Source organism: Biomphalaria glabrata, chromosome 2 (assembly GCF_947242115.1).
Source record: "Biomphalaria glabrata chromosome 2, xgBioGlab47.1, whole genome shotgun sequence".
NCBI classification, from domain to species: domain Eukaryota; kingdom Metazoa; phylum Mollusca; class Gastropoda; family Planorbidae; genus Biomphalaria; species Biomphalaria glabrata.
Genome location: NC_074712.1, coordinates 6296741 through 6314598, shown reverse-complemented (window position 1 = coordinate 6314598; position 17858 = coordinate 6296741). Strand labels below are relative to the sequence as shown.

Here is a 17858-nt window from a genome sequence, read left to right as displayed (position 1 = left end):
TTAGTGTTTATTAATGTTGATATATTTGTAGAATTCTACCCACTTTGCAGAGGGACTATCCAAAAAGTTTGACTGGCTTAAACCAAAAGGGGAGCAGACTCTAGCGCTAGTGATGTAGTAATTGAACATGTCCAGCTCCTGCCCCCCAGAGAATTAGTATTTAATATGATACACTCCCTTTGAACCAAATGTCTGAATTTCTGCTTTTTATAAACTTACAGTAGACCTACAAAGTTACACCACAGTTGAGAGGGATATGATTTTCTTCTTACCTGTGTAAATCTTGTTATAATAAAGGTTTGTATTCTCCCCCATAAATATCAACACACAATGTAATGTAGGCATGATGTTATGTTAAGTCGCCCTTCCACATCCTAGAAGCTTTAATATTAAACATAGCCTGAATCTTGAGCCCAACGATATTGGACCAAATTGGGCCATTGAAACCACATCCCTCTTTTTTAATAAAAAATTCTAATTTCCGTCAGCTCTTTTAGTTTTTGAGTTGTATCACAAAACGACAACTAGCAGCTTTTTCTCTTGCCACAAATGAATAAATAAATAATTGCTGTTCAGGAAAATAATTCATTTTATTTTGTTCATATGTTAATGAAGACAATACAATTTTAGCATTTAAGTAGACATAAGCAAATGTGTGGCATGATTCACATAGAAATAGTTGAATCTAGCAGAATCATAAGTAAACATACAGAGTGTAATGGCTGAAAACACACGTATTGAAGGTTCCCCTCCTACAACAATACACAAGACCTTGAACTTGAATGTTAATAAGTGACAAAAAGCGGCAATGTTGAAACTCATCGTACCTGTACCTTCATTCTAAATATTTTGAAACAGTTCAATCATGTTGACTTGCTTTACCAGCATTATTGTAATATACCTGGTTTAATGAAACTTTTAACGAAGTCTTTATAGATAAACTGATTTTAAATAAGACTAAATTAAAATGGTAATTTCAAGAAAATAAAGAAGGGGCCAAGAGTAAATTAAAATTAGCACATAAAAAGCTTTACAAACAGTGATTTTAAAAGTAAAAATGTGCTGGTATTATTTACAAATTAATTTTTTTTTTTTTTTCAAATCTTTCATCATGCTAAGTTCAAAACCTATGCGATGATTAAAAAACAAAGCTTATAAACAAATGTCATGGCACCTACAATACAAAGAAATTTGTAATTCAGAAGTAGCCTTTCAATCTCACACCTTGATCCTCATTTCATAATATCACAAAAACAACAAATGATAGAAATGCAAAAAAAAATTAAAAAAAAATTTATCATCAATGTAAACCATTTTAATTGTAGTAAATTAACTTTTTAGAAAAAACAACTGGTTAAGGCATTTTCTAAAATGTAAAACTATTTTATAACAATAAATATCTGTGCCCATGAGAGAATGCCACTTTCTGATGACTTAATCTATGTAATCATAATCATTAGTGACACTATTTTCTTATGACTTAATCTATGTTATCATAATCATTAGTGACACTATTACACATACTCACATAGTCTCATCCACAAGATTCTAAGACAGCAGTTTTAGAGGAGCAACATGTCCAACTGTAAAAAATGCAGACACAAACCCTAACAATTACATCTAGTAACTGAATATAATTAGAATAACAATGAAATTAAATATCATCTACCTTATTGTTTGTAAAACCAAACAAATACAAAATGTGTTAAATTACTAAAAAAAAAATAGGCGCAGTGGCCAAGGACTTGGCTTCCAAACCAGAGGGTTCAGGATTTGAATCCTGGTGAAGACTGCAATTTTTAATTTCATGATCGTTAGGGCACCTCTAAGTGATGATAAGGCAGCCCAGAAAATCCAGAGATTTTTACAGCCAATGTATTTTTCAGCCTATATCAGAGACCCAGATTCTTATTTTTGATTTTGCTGAACCTCTCATTAGTCTACTTAAGTTAATAAAGTGCTGTATTCATCATTCATACAATAATATGTAAATATAGTTAGTCACGAAATTTTAAATTTGATTATACTCTTGGCTGTGGGATGGGGAAACCCAAGGAGTGGCTCAAGGAGCCTATCTTACAACAACGGATGAAATTAAATCATCTAGTTGATGAGGATATTGGACAGAGTGATCGGTGAAGAGCCATCTCAACTCCTGGCCTCTGGGTAACATCCTTACCGCTGGTGAAGGATCAAAATAGGATGCAACCTAGACACTCACTGAGGTTATAAAATAAAAATTCAGTTGGCACAAAACTATTCATTAAACAGGAGTTGTCGACTTTTTAAAACAAATGTAAGTGCTGTTATCATTGAACATTATTGATTAAAAGAATGCAAAACTTTTTACATTTGCAGAGTCTTTCTCCTTAAACAAAGTAAGTAACATGAAAAGAACAAAAGACTCGTCAGGAAGAAAAAACAAACTTTAACATGCCTGTAACAATAAAATTGAAACCTTGTAATTCATGGCGAAGATGCAAAACTCATTTGTCTATGCATCTAAAATTTGATAAGGGTGTGATGTGGCTACCACTGAGTACTTTTTTGGTTTTAAAATTACATTAATGTAAATTAATTACATTTAATGTTCTGAAAATTCCCTTTAAAATATTATAACTATGACAAGATTTTTTTAACAAAAATAACTTAAAAAAAAAACAACAAAATTTGATAGAAATACAACTTTCTTTTTTTCTATTAATTTGTTTTTTTCCCAAGGGGAATATAACCTTGCGAAGTTTCACCCATATGAACTTCAATTGGTGTAGAGCAGTGATGCCCAAAGTACGGCCCGCGGGCCAGAACCGGCCCGCGATGTGGTTCTATCCGGCCCGCCGAAACGTCGGCACAAAAAGTAGATAATCTTCCCCTCTTAAAATAGTTGTATATGTATTTTTACCTTCGTTAGGGCCCTCACTTTTCTGTGATGGATTAATACATGACCTTTAACGAGTGTGCAATCATGAGTTTATGAAATGGAACTCTGAATGTAGAATCTACCAGGAAAAGGGAATGGATCTTTTTTTTTTTTTGTGGAACATGATAATAAGCCAACATATTTGTTTTGTAAAGAAATCTCGTTGGGGTCGCCCGTTGTGAAGAAACAAGTTCTTTTTAAGTTTAATCTGCCTTTTATTGTGAAGCCCGTTGTGAAGAAACAAGTCCTTTTTAAGTTTAATCTGCCTTTTATTGTGAAGCATTCAAACATAACCTATTTACAAGGCTAACATTATCTACAGATAACTAACTCCACTAGATGACTTCCTTCTGAATATTTTCAACACACTCGTCACTTCCCGCAAGTCCCCTAACTCTCCGATACCCAACACTTGACCGTGTGTCACGTTTGACCACATATAGTAACCGTTTCAAACAAAAAAAAAACATGTACAGCGGTATTATAAAATAAATATGGCGGCCTTCTTGGTTTGAGCCGCGTCTTGGTTAAACTACGCCTAGAGATTGGAGGACCGATGAGAATATTTACCGAAAAGAGACAAGAAAATAAGTTGGTAATAAAGTTAGCTACAATGTTGCTCACATTTTAAGTAGAGAAATGAAACCATTTTAAGATGCTTAAAAAAATATAGACTTTAACTATCCCATTAATAAATGTAAATACCAGAAACAATAGTTTCAAATAGTTTCAGGTGAATTTTGATTTCATTTTTCGTACCTTTTTGTTGATGTGGCCCGCGACACGCGTTTCGAAAGTTAAAATGGCCCGCAGGTCGAATTAGGTTGAGCATCACTGGTGTAGAGTGTTACCAGAAAATGCCATGAAGCTGCAATTGAGAGGCTTGAATGGATACTGGTCCCCAAATACCCTAGAGAAGACAACTAGCTGGAGAACTGCGTAGGTCAGGAAGCCACTCTTACTAGTTATCTGAACCTACATACAAGATAATGAGAAAGCAGAAGAAAGAAGAACTTTTCCTAAGTGACAATATGTATGAAAATGTAAGAGTTTTTTAAAAAATAGAAATGCAAGCTTATCATTCAAAACATTATACACCTAAATCATATGCATGTTCAATACATAACAAAGAAGAAAGACATCATCAGGACATAGAAATTGTAACCTACAAGTTAGTCTGGTAGCAGTTGTGGTCTAGTCAGTCATCAGAGGGCTGACTTTTTAAGCGAAGTCCGCGGCGGGAGCGAGCACCATAGATGATGAACCGTGCACTCTGGCAAGTGTACGACCCCTAGCCAACACCTGTTTGTTGGCACATTGGCTCAACAGTTGGGATGCTTCCGATATGGGCCGAAAGCTACATAGGTAGTTGAGTAGACCAGACTGGAAGAGAGAGAGAATACTGGTCCATGTTCGGCATTAGGTCTGTCCTTGTACGGGACAAAGTGACCATAAAACTCACTGCCCGTTTCCTCTTCCATGCTCTAAGGGAGTAATTCTCAGCATGGTTCGTTACTACTTGGGTTTCTGATTCAGTAGTAGATTAAACAATTCATCAATGGAAACAAAACTGAAATGTCACATGTCTGGCTAAGTAAATCCAAGTAACTCACTGAGCAAGCTCAAGGGTTACATCACCCACATACTAACAACTTCAAGACAGGCTACAAATAAAATTGATGCAAAGCACAGCAGTATGATTTGGAAAAACAAAAGAAATAGATCAGTGATAAAACAAAAAATACAAAGTTTCATATCATCCTTCTGAAATTATGTGACTAACAGACTTTTACAAGTTCTAAATAAGTTTCAAAATAGCTGAGCTGCCCATTGCATACTGCAAATATAAATGTCAAAATTCGTAATAGCCTTTTCTTACACTCATTTTTCATTGGAACATTACATGAACAAAGAAAACTATTCTGAGAGTCAATCAACACAGCCAACAAATATTTGTCAATGTTGTCTAATGTACCAGTAATCCATATGGGTACTTAAGTTTGTACTCAAAACTATTTACAGTAGAAAAAAAAAAGTCTACAAACTGAAAAAGCTTTGTTGAATAGCGTTTAAAAAAACAACATTACAAAGAATAGTTCTTAGTTTAATAAATATTAATATAAAATGTTAAAACGACAAAAGATTATTTAACAAGCATAGTTTAGTGTACAGTCTTTGTTGTGTAAACAGGAATGATAGAATAGCAAACTGAGATGGTCAGACTGTGCACAGACTTCCCATCAAGCTCTTGATAAGTTCTCAGGTTCACTCCCATGAAAGTTGTCTGCCCATCTATCATTTCTGTTTATACAAGTCTCTTTGTTTGTCACTTAACTCTGATAAATCATGTTTTAAAAGTGAAAACAAAACTAGTTGTAATAAATAATGATGATATAATTCAAGCAGATGGTTGAAGGTGATAACAAAGCAAAAAAAAAAAATGTCTACAAACAGAAAGACAAGCATGAAAATAATCAAATCTCATGAAAACAAAACAAAAAAAAAAATAAAACAGCCAATTTAAAAAAAAAAAATATGCAAGAAATTGCATTTAAAGATATTAAAAGGCTTGGAATAAAATGTTTGTATAACAAAAAAAAATGTTTTGAAATATTGGTTAGGATTCTTTTTTGTCATTCATGTTGTCATCTACATATTCTATTGCACATTTCCTGGGGAACCATCCTCTTAGTCTTTTGACAGCTGAAAATGAAAAAAAAATTTGTAAAGCTAAATGTCAGTCAGGAGTTGTAAAAAAAATAAAAAGGTTTTGAACATTTTTTTTGTAAGAGATAAATATACTCTAGTTCTATAACACAGGCCAAACATATCTCTAACAGGTCTGTGGCTAATCCCTGGTAACATTTATTTTGACCAACTGTTTACTAAGTACTCAACAAATAGATATTTGTAAGAGCTAGGTGCACACATGTGTTTATACAGGTTTTCAGTTAAACTCTCTATCTCCATTAGGTATAAGCAGCTCAACTGTCTATTACTCTAACCAAATCCTCCTATTTCAAATAATAATTATACAAGTTTCTCAATCGGAGATCTACAATTCCATTGATTTAGTAAAGTGAAAAGAGTCACTTTTTTTTTTAAAGCTTTTATCAGATAAATGACAACATATGTACCGGAAGCTCAAAATTGGAACCAGTGAAATCTGCCCATGTGGAGTATCACCAGAGAATGCAGACCACGTCCTCCAAAACTGCTCTCTTTACCAAGAGGCCCGTATAAGACATTAGCCCCAAATCACCCCAATAGAAAGGAAACTATATGGAGAGCTCCTGATTTGGAAACCACTGCCCAGTTCATCTCATGTATTGGTTTACTCATCTGAACACTCCAACATAACAATGAGAACGAAGAAGAAGAAGAAGATAAATGATCATTTGATTTTTCCTAAATTAGTAAATGAAAGTAAAACTAGATTATAAGAGCCTATTGCAGCAAGGAAATTTTCAGATAATGTATAAAAAAATCAAATTTGCCAAGCTGTTATATATCTTGCAGAATTTGAATATTAAGTTGTGCAGTATTTCACCTATCTACACCAAGCAGTAAGTATCATTACAATTATTCAGTCATATTTTGTCAAAATTATTAACACATTGTGAAATATTTAAAATAAAGAAATATTAATAATTGGGGTACGTCATACATAGCTGCAGGTGCGACAGGGATGGTATGGTATGCCCAAAATAATGAGTCAACAGGAAAGTTGATAGCAGCTTTGAGTTCTTCTCGGAATACAAATTTTTTTTAGTGTAATTGATAAATATATACTTTAGTCACTTTGTTCAAAGATCTTTCTTTACAACTAAATAAAAAATCATATAGAAATTCAAGCACTACGAACAAACTCACTAGTTTTCTTTCCATTAACTGACTCTGTGACAACTTTACATCCATATAGCCATCGCCTGGAATAAATAGACAAAATAAATGACAAATAGGAGAATCAAAACAAATAAATATTTAGTTTTATAATGTCCACTCAATAGTATATGAATGTAATAATCTTTTTGCAATTAGACTAACATATACAAATCTGAAAGATATTCTGCAGCTTCAAAAACTTGTATGCTATTGATAAGTGATGTCATTCCCATTTGTTGGCTTTAAATGTATTCCAATTCTCAATTTCTATTCTCCAATGCTACAGGCAGAAAAGTTTTGTGGCCACTTAAGACGAAATCTTAAGCAAGTTGCACACCAAGACAACCTTGAGGTCTAAATAGCTTTTTATATTGTAGTATGGCCATCTCAGATATCTGTCCCACTGCGGATGGCTTTTAGTGTAAAGAGTGGTATTGGCCTGCGCAAGCCAATTATCACTTTAAAAGTACTTAGCGCAGGCTGGAGGCAATATTCTAGTGTGGAGTGCTTCTCATGCTTGGCCAGCTGTCTCAGTACTGGTAAATGTAATGTCAAGAGTTACAAACATCCAGTTATGATTCAACTACGTTGACTAATCTTTTAGGTTAATTATTAATTAGTCTTCTGATATCCAATTAGGTATGAATTTTGTATCTGTTCAATAGACATGGTCGAGAAAGTTGTTTTCTCTGCTGTGTTTAGTCCTTTTTTTTTAATATTCCATAAAAACTTGAATAATTATTTCATTATTGTACAATTTTCTTGATTTAAACTATGGACAAAATATTTAAATGCTATGAAGTTTTGTTTTACATTAAGCAATCAAATTGTTGATAAAAAAAAAAGGTTTAATTGAAGCTGATATCAAAGTGTATTTATTGCCAACACAATTCCATGTTATAAATGATAATTTTAAATTGTACATTTTGGATATAGACATCCTTCTAAGCCTGCCATAATATCTAGGCTGTTTTTTTTTATCTTAAGTAAAATCTCATTCTTTTTTTATCCTAATGCTATATATTGAAAACAGTTCATGGTTTAGGCAGAAAGCCAGTGTCACATTGAATAACTTTGTTATTTTACTTTGAGTATACAAATCAAATAATCTGCTTACTTTTTCCATCTTGTGACCGTGACCTTTTCTCCAACTTCTACAGGAAGTCTCGGCTCATCACTACAAGGCACACAACAGCCGACCTTGCAGCCTTTGGTTATAGGGAAAAGAGAGCCAGTGTATCTCTCTATAACCATGAAGTCCAGAGATCTGTCTCTTTTATCTCTCTTTTGAATGATCTGCTCTTTCTGTGGGCATAACAAAACAAAATGATTGTTACCATTCCTATTTTTAATCCTTGCCTACTAGGCAATGGTATTTCAAGTAATAAGAAAATAGAAGGTAATAAAAAAAAAAAAATTAACACTATGATTCATTCATTGTATCGTCAAGTATGTTTATATATAATAAACATTAAAAAAATATTTAGATAATAAAGAAAAAACATTAACAAATAGAAAAAATAATATATATACTCAAATTACAATCTAGTGAATGATTAAACTCTATCACCCTCTATCTACTTTATATTAGGCATTAATTGATTTCAGAGGACAATTTGTAGATCTCAAAGGTATTCATCAAAACTATTTTCTTCACCTCTCAGTTATAAAAACACAAGATTATCTACCTTACTTATGGGTACACGTTGAAACTCAAAACTGGACAAAATCGTATTTCAACTACTTAGCGACAAAACTCATTCTCAGATCTACTTATCATTTTGAAAAGAAATTTTTTTATTTTTTTTTAAATCTGGCCAACCCCCTAATGCCAGACAAGGTATTCTTTTTAAAGTTAAGTACTTACAGTGAGAGTAAATTGATCACAACCCTCAGCTACATCCCACTTGAAACCAGTGGACTTGGGTCGTCCAGTGAAGGTGAACACTTGCTTCAAGTTGGCCTTCCAGCCTAAATTGTAAGGATAGACAAAATCTTCTTCCTCCTCTTCCCTGTCTCTGTTTACAGCCTGTCAGAAACATGGACACTTAAAAACATGGCAGCTACTAGTGTTTAAAAAAAAAAATGGATGCTAAGACATTTCAGCATGAATGTTAAGACTTTACTAATAATTTGTCGCAACAAGAAACAACAGAAGAACTATGAAGTTATCAAAATATTTTTAAAAAATAAAAGATGGGCCTACAATATTATTTTTTATGAAATGTTAGCATTCAACAATAAAGAATAATAATAAAAATAATTATGTCATTGACTGTAAATATCTATATTTACATAAAAAAAAAAAATCTATAATAACATTTTAAAAAATTATAATTCAATGAACAACCTTATCTATAATCCAAGACTCAATGCCCGTTTCATTTTTCAATATACTGCGTATCTGAAATAAGAAGCAAAAAATGTCAAGCTGGAAAATAAATATATAATATATGTTATAATATTAAAAGCTGTGGTATCTCAATACTCCACTGCTGAAATGAGAATCTCATTGTGCTAGAAATCTTCATGGGGGTCTTTAACATTTGTCAGGGACATTAGAAATGGGCTACCTATAGATAAACATAAAAACACTTGGAAATTATAATTCCATGACATAAAGGAAATTTGACAAGAAATCCAGTCATTCCTCTTTTTTTTTGTTAAAATAACAAGGCTACCAAGCAAATTTTCTAGGTTTTATTTTTATCAATAACAGATTAAACATACAAGATTTTGATGCTGCCTGTTGACCTATATTACTTAAGCCCTAATGTAAGACTGGACAGTAGAAAAACAACTATAAAATATAGACATTATATTGTAAGGTATTAGAAAAAGTTAGTGTGCCATAAAAGAAGGACAGTGAACAATGAAATAAAGTTAGGAAACAAAATACATCTTATGAGAATTCGTCACATTTGTAATCATGCCACAGCAAATAGAGAAACATACTTTGATTATTTTGAGCAGGCATTATTGTCAATATTTGTTAGATGTGAGGATGCTTACTAATTGGGCATACTATATGTAATAAGCAGCAGAAGTCACTGGAGCCAGCCAGGAAAACCAGTGACTTGGTAGAATTTTAAGTCATTGGTTAACACGCATGACGCGTAGGATGTAATCATCTCCTATTTTGAAGTAACGTCTGTGTTATATAAGATAAGTGAGTGCAGCAACTGTCTATTTTGTGCTAGTTAGGAGTGCTCTGAGAGTCTAGTTCTGCTGTAAGCACTTCTCTCTTTTTGATTGCTTCACCAATAACCAGGGCATAGAATTCCAATGGACTAACTCCCTAAACAGTTTTAACACAATGAGTTTAACATGAGGTAAAGAATCACTCATGCATTAGATACCTGTATATAGAACAACATTCCAACTGCTACTATCACCCCAATGGCCAGACCCACAGCAAACATGGTGACCACAAATCCAACAACTCCCAGATAGACGATTGGTTCACTGGGAAACTTGTAGTAATAATGATGCTGGAATAGAAAAAAGAGTTTAAAGATATAAGTATCAGATTATATAAGATGTATTCTTTTTTTAAAAGCTTCTCTACATTAAAGATCTAATTTCTTTTTCTTTCTCGAAAAAATATATTTTTTATTCAATTCTAAGGATAAACTCCAAAAGTCAAAGGTTTTTTTTTTTAAAATTATTCTTAACAAAGCAATTAACTAAGACTATTAAAGAGTTTGTTATGACTTTGCTTTAAAGTTAAAGAGTAAAAATTACATTACTAAACATTTACTTGAACACAAAATATGTTACACCAATGAACACAATAACAACACTTAATCATCATGCTTTATGCAGACATTCTTGACAGAACAGAAAATATATAAATAAACTTGACATTTAAGACTCAAAACAGATGACCTTTATATCATCTGCCCTATTGATCGCAAGGTCTGAAAGGGGAACTTTACATTTAATACTGAATACATAATTAAGTTTTAAAAAATTAAAATATTGAAGAAATCATTTAAGTGCTTTTGTTGAAAGCTGTAAACTGCAAAGTAATTTTATAAAAGTTTTGCTGTGTAGTACTATCGCTATGTAAAGTACTGTACAAATACACTGTAAAGGGAAAAGAACTTAAGTACTGATGTACAAAGTAGTTGTAAAGATTAAAGTAAAGATGTACAAAGAACTTATGAAGTTTAAAGTACTGATGTACAAAGAAGTGTAAAGTACTGATATACAAAGAGTGTAAAGTACTGCTGTACAAAGAAGTGTAAAGTACTAGTGTAAAGTTGTTTTTAAATAAAAATGCCACGACTCACAAAATTCAAGGCTCTGTATATTGATGGGATGAGAATAAATAGTGCATGCAGACAGCCAATAGGTGCAAAGAACAGGAACATACAAAAGTTGGCATGATTGAAGTGACCACAGCAAGTGTTGATCCAAGGACAGTGATGGTCCATTTTCATCACACACCTAGAAAGAAACGAACAAGTGGAAATTAAAAACTCAGCAACACTCAAAATGTGGGGAAGAGAGATGACCGGGAAGTTAGGAAAGATTTCTTGGCTGAAGCAAGATAATGTGAACATGAAGTTTTTATTATTATTTTTTTAAAAATGTGTTTACATGCAGAAGAAGTGCGGTGGCTGAGCCGTACAGCGCTTGGCTTCCAAACCGGAGTCCCCGGTTCGAATCCTGGTGAAGACTAGGATTTTTAATTTCGGATACTTGGGCGCCTCTGAGTCAACCAAGTTGGGGAAAAGTAACTGTAAAGGCGGTTGGTCGTTGTGCTGGCCACATGAAACCCTCATTATCTGTTGGCCACAGAAACAGATGACATCATCTGCCCTATAGATCGCAAAGTCTGAAAGGGGAACTTTACTTCTTACTTTTACAGTGATAAAGACATACTATCAGTCCCTTTTTTCATTTTTTTTTAGTCATAACTACCAAAATAAAGCATTATGGGAAAGAGCCTAAAATTTTAATCCATTTTTAATTGTTCACTATTTCAATAAATATTGATCAATGCGATACACCACATTTAGTTGACTTAATATTTTATTTTCCTGACTTATTACATATACGTTAATAGATTACAAGTGTGTTAGTATTTTTCAGACTCTTTTAAGACAGATGGACATGTCATTTTAGATACATTGATGAATTTGCTTCAAATCAGCTGATCAATTTTTGTACTTAGTACTACTTAATATAAAGAAGACCTGCAGGGATAAATGACTGTATAGCAAACACAATAAACATACGTATAGATGGAACCCTGCCAGACCAAGTCAAAACAAAGGAGGTTTGGGCCACGAGGCCTTCATCAGCTACAAACAAACACAAAAGAAGAACAATCAACTCCCTAGTTCCAATAGATCAAATCAAATAAGACAAGACAAGATAAACAAGACAGAATAAAGGACTAGTACATTCTATTGTAATTTTCTTATTCAGCAAATAACTGAGACAGAGAGTGAGATTTCTTTTTTTAAACTGTCCTAAAAACAAAACACCATTAAGAGATAAGGTGATATAATAAAGGATTTGTTTTAATCAGGTAGTCATTTGGCTATATCACTGGATAAACATTAACCCAGCCAGCAAATTACTGATTTTTTTTTTTTTACTCTGTATCATTAATCTTATCTCAATGGATAAAATTGACAAGAAGAAAAGACCATAGAAAAGAGCAGATTTGGTTTGGAATAAAGCACTATTCAAATTAAACTTTCCCCATAAACCTGACCACTACTGAACAAGCATCTATAGAGATTCTTCTACCCCACCTCTTCAGTGTCATGTCATCTTTGTAGCATTAAATGTTAAGATGACTGTCTTCAAATTCTGTTTAGGCAAACCAAGTTTGTCTCACCTTTTTTTAAATTTTGTTTTAGGATAACTCCTCAAAATAAATTGAATTTTTAGCAATGTATTTTCTTAAGTCTATTACAAGAAAACTGCCTGATAATGTTATGAAAATGTACCGGTATCTAAATAAAAAAGAATCCTATAATTCTTTGTATGCAAATTAAATGAATACTTAATGAAAACATAGAAATGATGATTTTAAAAATCTACAATTTTGTTATATTTGTACATAATGGTATCCAAAAGTCTCCAAATGCTGAATTTATTGAAGTACATGTACATTAAAGCATATATATATGAAAGATATATTTGAAATGGTTTTTTTTTACCTGCCACATTTTCTACAATGATGTGACCTGGGTGCTTTGTATCCTTCACATGCTTCACAGAACTGGAGATACCTGACATGTTCTGGGTTTTTCTAAACCAAGGAGAAAAGGAACAAATAAACACTTTAGGGTAGAATAAAACTATTTTTCATAGTAAAAAATATGCAACATTTTAAAATTTCATTTCAATACTACAATTTGCATCAGTTAAAATATTTTTTGTGTTCTTCTATTACAATTTCAAATGAAACTTTACTGGGTGTCAAAAGATAGTTCCATATTAGTGACCAACTCTTTGCTGGTGTTTCCAAATAAAGCAGCAGTCCACTGATGTAGATATCCTTCAGAGAAGGAGAAGATGGATAAGCCACTCCCTTTGCAAACTTAAATCCAACATTTACAAGGCAAGGAAAGACAGCCCAGGAATATGTGGTGCTGTGATTTCGAGGTAGATGCCAAGCACATGGGCAAAGTAGGAGAGACTTGCACAGAACCAAGATGCCTGGATAAAACTGGTTGGTGGCCTGTGATTCCCAGATGGAATCACGGGGAGAGATGATAACTCTTGTTGAGATGAACTCTGAATGGCATTGGTAACAAAGCAGGAAATTCTACATCTCTTCCAGTGCCATGGCTAGAAATCTTGCTGCTCCGCATAGTGCACCATACAAATAAAGTTGTCTCTGCAGACACATTGTCCAACAGCTCTGCGGTCACAGGTTGGGTATCTGTAATCACCAAATGCTGTGGAACTTTCATCCTTCTTTCAACTTCTGGCGTGTACGCCATCTGCAACTCATTTATGCTTTGTCTTCATCTGGATCTATCCAGTGCCTCATTTTCTCAACTGTTAGTGTCAATGTTAAGGAGCTTCATGTCACGCTTGCATTCATTGATATACCTTAAACGTGGGTGACCTGCAGCTCTCATCATACAGAATGTCTTGAGGAAGTTGACATTGTGGCATTCTGTGAACATGACCAAGCCAGCAAAGATGGCTACTGCTGATAGCAGAGCGGATGCCCTGCTCCCTGATCTTTGCAGTAATTCCTCATTAGTTCTTTTTCTTGGAAGATATTATGCTTTTTTTTGTTTCTGCCAAGAGTAGGTTGACCATGATTCACTACTATATAGCAGAGTGGTAATCATACAGATCCAGTAGACTAGGGCTATTGTATTGGTAGTCACCAAAGGTATTGCCCGACACTCTTATGTGCAGCATAACATGGTTTTGGTTGCCTTGGCTATCCTTTTGTCGATGTCTTTATCCAGCAGCACATCATTGGAGAAGACGGAGCCAAGATAGAAGAAATTGTAAAAAAATTTCCAGAGTATGATCTTTAATGGTCACGTGGGGTGCAGCACTTGTGTTTTGGACTAGTATTTTGGTCTTACTTTGACTAATATTTAACCCTCTTAAGACGGAGCATTTTAGCATGTCTTGTGCCAAAAAAATGGAGCACTATTTCCAGACAAAGCACTTCTCTTATAAAAAAATTCCTAACAAATAAACTAATTACTTTACACACACAAAACTATATATTTTGTTGAAGAGAAATGACAGAGGCTAGACTAGTAAGTGAAGTCAGGCTGTATTTGATTATAGTTATAGTAAATGAACTTACTGGTCTCCATTTTAAAGGCACAAAGCCTGGCCCCTTGACACAGGCGGCAAAATAGTTGTACAAGGTTAAGGTCACCCATAAGATAAAGCTGGTAAAATTGACAAAAGCTGCCAAACTGTGGTGGGGTGGCCACCACATCACATGGCACCGTATGGCTACCCAGCTGATGGTGAAAATTATGGACAAAGCAATCCCAGGTCCCCAGTGAAGAAACTGCTTCCATGTTCCAACTCTTTCATATCCCATGATGCAACAAATGTGAAAGGAAGCAATCAGCAAAACTAGAGGCAGTTAAAAAAAAAAAAAAGTTTATTAAGATTCTGATAGATTAGAATCAAAATTATACCAACATGAACAAAAAATCTAAAATTCTAAACTGATTTTCAAGAATTAAATTTTAAGCACAAGGTTTACCAATTAAAAGTAAAAAATAAAATGAACCCAGTTTTAATTTTAATCATGAGAAAACTAAATTATAATGGTGAACTGATTTCAAGCAGTGTTTTACCACCGAGGTATGCACATCCTTAGCATGTTTTAACTTTGTACATGTATGAATTTATTTTTGAATAATTTAAGATTTAAATCTAGATATATATATAACTCTTCAAAATGAAGTAAAACAAGTATATAATATATATATATATATATATATATATATATATTCTAGATAATTTTTTTTTAGATCTAGTCAATCTAAATTCTAGAATCTAGATTTATTTTAAAGATAGACTCTTTACTTTGTATTTCTAGAATGTAGATATCTAATCTATAATCAAAATAATCTAGTCTATATGATACATATCTAGATTCTAGATCTTAAGTCTAAATATCTATCATTCTAGATTCTAGTTATTATAATCTCCGATCTAATAAGACTAATAATAGTATCTATAGTATAGTACTACTTACTTTTAATTACTAACTAGAATTCAGACCTATACTAGATTGTAGATTCTATTATAAATAGTATAGTATAGTCACTAGATCTAGATCTAGATATATATACTATCATAAATAATCATTACTATGTAATGTACTGTAGTACGTTATGGTATGTCACTATGATATGTACTTGAATGACAGTTATTGAAGTTATAGATCTAGATTATTATTATTCTATGATAATGATTATATTATTATACTAGATCTAGAATCTAGATTGTCTAAGATAGATCTCATCTACTCATCATGGTCTAGTAAGTAAAAAAACAAAAAATAAGTCTATACTAGATCTAGATTACTACTAGATATAGTAGTTTATTTAATTCGGGATCGGACATTACATGAATTTGGAAATTCGCTGTTTTTGTGGTCATTAAAAAATTATTCTAAGATGTATTATAATAAAACTAGCGCGCTGTATAATGTGCTTGTCCATTTTCCAATGATTCTGACCCAATTTCCTTCAATTTTGCTGTCTTTTTATGTAAGAAAAATGAATTTTAATTTGTAAGTCAGGTTGTGGTATTTTCCTATGTTACCCGGATGACTTTACCTCTTCCTAGGGTTAAGACTATATTTTTTGATAGGCTAAGTCTATACTAATGAGCCCGACAATATTTATTCTGTTTTTGGAGCTGATTTATTTGATTCATAAGTCAAGTTGTTTGATTCCATAAAAAAAATAATTAATAGGGTGTCCGAATTAAATTACGATTTTCTTATCAAAATTTATTTCGGACAGCCAGTTTTGGACATCAATAAAAATGATCTTATATTATATTTGTTCGTTTGTTGTTGTTTTTTTAATAGAGAATAAATGGGCAAATGTTTGGAGTGAGCTTGGTACATTGAATGAAGTTAAATGCTTAGATCTAGTCGACCTACTAGATAGATCTAGATTTATAAATAAGAGAATATAGAGGATTCAGTTAGGCAAGAATGGCTATCCTTACCTGTACTATACTACAAAAGATCATCTGTACTAGAAATGTATTAAATTAATAAACGAAAAACACAAACATTCAACACACATCTAATTATGCAAACAGAAAATGTCTTAAAAGTCGGTATAGAAGTCAGTATCCCAGTGACCTAATTTAGGTAGAATAAGTGTGTTCATATTTTATTTTTTGTGTTCTTATTTATGCATAATCTTACAACATCTTAATGATTTAATGTGAGGGGCTAGGGTTAGGGGATCTATAAATTTAGTTTATATAAATGTTAATATAGCATTATAATCTGAGTTTATTGATGCCTAAATATAAAGACTGTCCAAAATAAATTTTATGGTGTCCGGAATCAAATAATGTGGGTCAAATTTGTCCAAATTAAATTAAACACACGGCCTCTTTGACCTTAAATATAATAACAAATATAGGTTAGGGGTACAAATATAAGTAGTCATCCTTATTCTCCTTAAACTAAAGAAGATTTTGATACTTCATTTTCTTTTCTATGTCTATGTCAAACCATTATCAAATAATGTGCTTTCAAAGTCAAACTTTCAAATTTTGGCCTATAATAGGCATAGGGCATAGTAGGTGTCCGAATAGCATTTATAAATTATATATATACAATTTTATACTACTCTAGAATCTAGATGATTAATTAGATCTCTAGATCTAGACCTAGCACTTACTAGCAGGCTAGTATTCTAGTATCTAGATTTAAGTTAAAAGTCTCGATCTATACCATTATTATCCTATCTTATCTACAGTGTGTACACATATCAAATCATACAGTTGATACAGACGTTACTTCAAAAAAGAAGATAATTAAATTAGGTCCTACTCCTACGCTTCATGCATTTAGTATTTTTAGTCAGGCATATTATAATTAACCATTAGTTAGTGTAAGTCTAGAGCTATATCTACTAGATCTAGCTAAGCCTATCTATAATTAAGATCTTATCTTCAGTCTAGTCAAATTATTACCATTGTTAAAATATCTTCTAAATTATCTAGATTACAAAACAAGGGCTTTCCTTAGAAACTGCATGCCAAAGTTTACCTTTCTTTGCTACACTTGTTTTACTTCACTTTGAAGAGTTTTATTTGCGAATCAAATATTGAACTGAGTTATAGATCTTTATATCTAGATCTAGATTTAGAACTAGAATCTAGATCTATATAGATCTAGATCTAATTCTTAAATTATTTAAAAATAAATTCGTAGGAAAAAAAGATTTATCTTTTATTAAAATAAAGCAAATTGTGTATTTTCTAGATTTTAGCTTTGCGTGAATCTGAAAGAAATAAACATTAATTATACTTTTGACCTTTGATTATAGTTTTTATA

General features: G+C 32.5%; 1 protein-coding gene across 2 annotated transcripts; it reads right to left on the bottom strand.

Annotated features, from left to right (window-relative positions):
- Positions 1-571: 571 nt before the first annotated feature.
- LOC106057558 (palmitoyltransferase ZDHHC6-like) lies at positions 572-17713 on the bottom strand. 2 transcript variants are annotated; one of them, XM_056018870.1, is made up of 10 exons: positions 17571-17713; positions 14613-14893; positions 12988-13079; positions 11101-11257; positions 10165-10296; positions 9156-9209; positions 8673-8834; positions 7923-8110; positions 6794-6849; positions 572-5623 (listed from the first exon to the last, which is right to left on the bottom strand). In XM_056018870.1, exons 2-10 carry the CDS (start codon positions 14856-14858, stop codon positions 5538-5540), a joined length of 1173 nt encoding a protein of 390 aa, XP_055874845.1. In that variant the 5' UTR covers positions 14859-14893; positions 17571-17713; the 3' UTR covers positions 572-5537. The 2 variants fall into 2 exon arrangements, with proteins under 2 accessions (XP_055874845.1, XP_013070290.2); XM_013214836.2 differs by having other exon boundaries at positions 17495-17578.
- Positions 17714-17858: the final 145 nt, after the last annotated feature.

Coding starts and splice junctions, on each gene's coding strand:
- LOC106057558 (XM_056018870.1), bottom strand. CDS start 14,858: ATGGGATATGAAAGAGTTGGAACATGGAAGCAGTTTCTTCACTGGGGA. Junction 9,210..10,164: donor GAATGTTGTTCTATATACAG/GTATCTAATGCA, acceptor TTCTTATTTCAG/ATACGCAGTATATTGAAAAA. Junction 5,624..6,793: donor AGTTAATGGAAAGAAAACTA/GTGAGTTTGTTC, acceptor TTTCATTTTCAG/CTGTCAAAAGACTAAGAGGA.